The 3,318-nt window shown below is 42.6% G+C and overlaps 1 protein-coding gene across 1 annotated transcript; it reads left to right on the forward strand.

Moving 5' to 3' along the window:
• Positions 1 to 2,374: 2,374 nt before the first annotated feature.
• On the forward strand, positions 2,375 to 3,024 carry LOC310753692 (transmembrane protein 256 homolog; the record flags this gene model as incomplete). Its single annotated transcript, XM_083595040.1, has 1 exon — positions 2,375 to 3,024. One exon carries the CDS (start codon positions 2,375 to 2,377, stop codon positions 2,720 to 2,722), a length of 348 nt encoding a protein of 115 aa, XP_083451166.1. The 3' UTR covers positions 2,723 to 3,024.
• Positions 3,025 to 3,318: the final 294 nt, after the last annotated feature.

Here is a 3,318-nt window from a genome sequence, read left to right on the forward strand (position 1 = left end):
GTGAGGAGGGAATGGAAGTCCCCTCAAAGTATCTGCTTTATATACATTATTTACACAATGGGCTGCACGTGATTGGCTAATTCCGGAATTCTCCTGTAGGCCAATCAGGTTGTGGATTCACTTCTATCTGGAGCTGGATTGGGTGGCTCCTGCCAACCAATCATACTGCTGCATTGTTCTAGGACCAATCAGACTGCTGCATTCTGAATCCTATTGTTCTAGGACCAATCAGACTGCTGCAGTTTGGAGCCTATTGTTCTAGGACCAATCAGACTGCTGCAGTTTGGATCCTATTCAACTCAGTACATAACACCACTTTTTCCCTTTCTAGAGGCAAGGGACCTATTAGGATTATCCGCCTCTGGAGGCTGATGTATTTAATGGGTTTCCAGGTAACGCTGAGGTTTTTTTCTGTCTGATATGACTGGCACTCCTATCAAAGCCCTGGCCAGCCTCTGGAACATCTGAATGGCTCAGGCTTTTGACATGATCACTTCTGAGCATCCTCTCCCACTTGACTCCTTGGTATACTGCAGAACTTAGGGAAAGGAAACAAGTTGAAAGATGGAGGAAAGATCTGGCTGCATACAACTGAACAGTGGTGTGGGCTCATCATTAAGCATACATAGTGGTATTGAAGATAGCAGTATACTCAGCTACAAGTGATCGCTAATGAAGAAGAAAGACAGTCCGACTCAAGGAGGTGGTGGAACCAATGGTAGCTATGTGTAAGCACTGTGACTTGTTTGCAAAGCATTTTGAGGATAAAACCACTTGCATCCGCTGGGATCTTGACTCTGCTGTTATAGCAGATGAGTCTCATGGGTGTCCAGAGCACTGTCTAGTCCTGTTGTTTTGGATAATTTTCAGATAGTAAGGCTTGAGGATGTGGACAAGGTGTTTGTATTAGTCAGGGCAACGACTTGTGCTTCGGACTCTTGCCCTTCTTGGCTGATAAAAAGTAGCGGGGGTGGTGGTAATTGACTGGGCCAGGAAGAGTGTTCCTATTTCCATCTGAAATGCAGGAGGGCATAACATTCTGATCCAAGTTTCATTCAGAAAACATTATCCATAATATCAGCAGCAGGCTGCTGCAGTCAAATTGGCCAGTCAGAATGGAAAATCCTATTTTAACAAAACCAATAAAAGAGAGCGGCAATACTATTTTCTTGTTTCCCTTGTTCAACTACAATTCCATAAAACAGTGGATTTGTAGGTTCTCATTAATAAAAAATAAATAAAGGGTGTGAGGGGTGGGTGGGATCGATGTGCCTATACTTCTTAATTCCACCCCTGGGCCTTTTCTAGACTGAAAATAGTGTTAATTTGTTCCCCTTCCACTGCTGTAAATATTGCTCCCTTAGAAAATAAGTGATTTATTTGACTGGAACAAAATCCATCTTGTGTCTCCAAGTGGTTTAGGGTTGTATGATCTATGTCTGGATTGGCCCACTTAATGCTATTTATTGCTCTATGAATGATATTAAGATGGATTTCTTAACTCTGGTGGAATTACTTTTTCTTCTTTTGTGCAATTTTTACTTGCCATAGCAAACAAGACTTTGTCCATGTACCCATATAAAATAACTATTATCGTTCTTTTCCTCTGCATTTTTAAAGCATAAATATTATTGGCTCTGAGGCAACAATGACAGAATGTGCTGACATCAGAAAAATGCCAGAAGTAAAATGTATAGGGCATATTGAGAGATGGGTGGCAAAGCTGTGCATATGCTTTGTCCTCCCCAGCAGTATATATTGTGGGAGAGTAGCTAGAGGAAGCAGAGAAAAGCTCCAACCAGTATTATTTTTTCTATTTTTTTTTTAATTTTGGAGTTTGCTTGTTTATTTTAAATTCAGTTTGTAAAGGTCCCTTTAGAAACGAAAAGATACAAACACAAGTTAAGCACACAGTTTGCTTTTAGTTCAACACTTTCTTCATCCATCAATTTTACCCAAACTCACAAAAGCAATATTACAAAGCTTTCACAGTGCACGTTTACATATTCTGCATATACATCTAGTCACTCTTCAAACAATGCATTTCCATTGAATTTGGCTTAAAAAACAACAACACAGCCCCTACAGCAGGCTGGAAATATATAACGTTTTAAACCAATGTGTTTTTCCTCTTAAAAAAAGAAAATATATTACTTGGAAAGAAGCCCATATTGCACTAATTCCCAAACAAGACACGGACATAAGGCAGGTGAAAAATTATAGGCCAATCTCGCTCCTAAATAATGATTACAAATTATTTGCCAGTCTATTGGCCAATAAACTTAAAAATGTATTTGGAGAGGAGATTGGAAAGAACCAAACTGGATTTCTACCTGGCAGACAGATGAAGGACAGTGTTAGAAATATAATTGATATGGCGGGCGCCGGGGCGTTTTACCGATGGCTCGTTGCGCTGAGCGGGGCTGCGGCCATCGGGGCGGGCGCCTACGGGGCTCACGATTTCCGCCGCAGCGACCGAGATGACGACTTGAAAGAGCTCTACGAGATGGCCAACAAATACCACTTCCTCCACAGCCTGGCCCTCCTGGCTGTGCCCCACTGCCGCTATCCCATGATGGCCGGCAGCATCCTGTCTCTGGGCATGGGGATGTTCTCTGGCGCCCTGTATTACCACGCCGTGACAGGGGACCCGATCCTGACCAAGGTAGCCCCGTATGGTGGTTCCCTCCTCATCCTCGGCTGGATCGCCATGGCCCCTTGACACCCCGTTCTGTCCCCATGTGGCCCCCATCTCCCAACGCCAGGGTAGCCAGCCCTGCCCCTCCCTCCTCCCTTAGGCTAGCCAGAAGGGAGCCCTAGGAGAGGAGAGATTTCCAAATGTCAGAGTGGGATCCCTTGAGGTCTTTAGGCCGCCCCGAATGCGTCTCTATCCTGCATCTTGGAATTCCCCGAATGCCGAATCCCTTTTAAAAAAGCCAAGATCCTTCCCCCCCCCAAAAAAAATTGCAACCAGATTTGAGTTTGCGATGGAGGCCTCGAAATGCAATGTCTGATCGGTGCTTTTCATTTTTTTTAAAAAAAATAATATTTATTACTTTTATAGATTACAAAAAGGGAAAAGAAAAAAAAATAAAAGAAGACGACAAAGGAGAAAAAGCAAAAGAGAAAAAAACAATACAAAACAGTACATAGACAATGCAAAACACAACCTAAACTCAAAACTAAACACATTAAACTAAACTAAACAAAACCCACTCCCTAACCTTAACCCTAAATAAAACAAAACAAAAACAATTTAAAAACATACATCCTCCCTTTTCCGTACTCTATCTTTCATTCCCTTGTTTCCTCGACCTC

The sequence above is a fragment of the Podarcis filfolensis genome, assembly GCF_964270895.1.
Source record: "Podarcis filfolensis genome assembly, chromosome: W".
NCBI classification, from domain to species: domain Eukaryota; kingdom Metazoa; phylum Chordata; class Lepidosauria; order Squamata; family Lacertidae; genus Podarcis; species Podarcis filfolensis.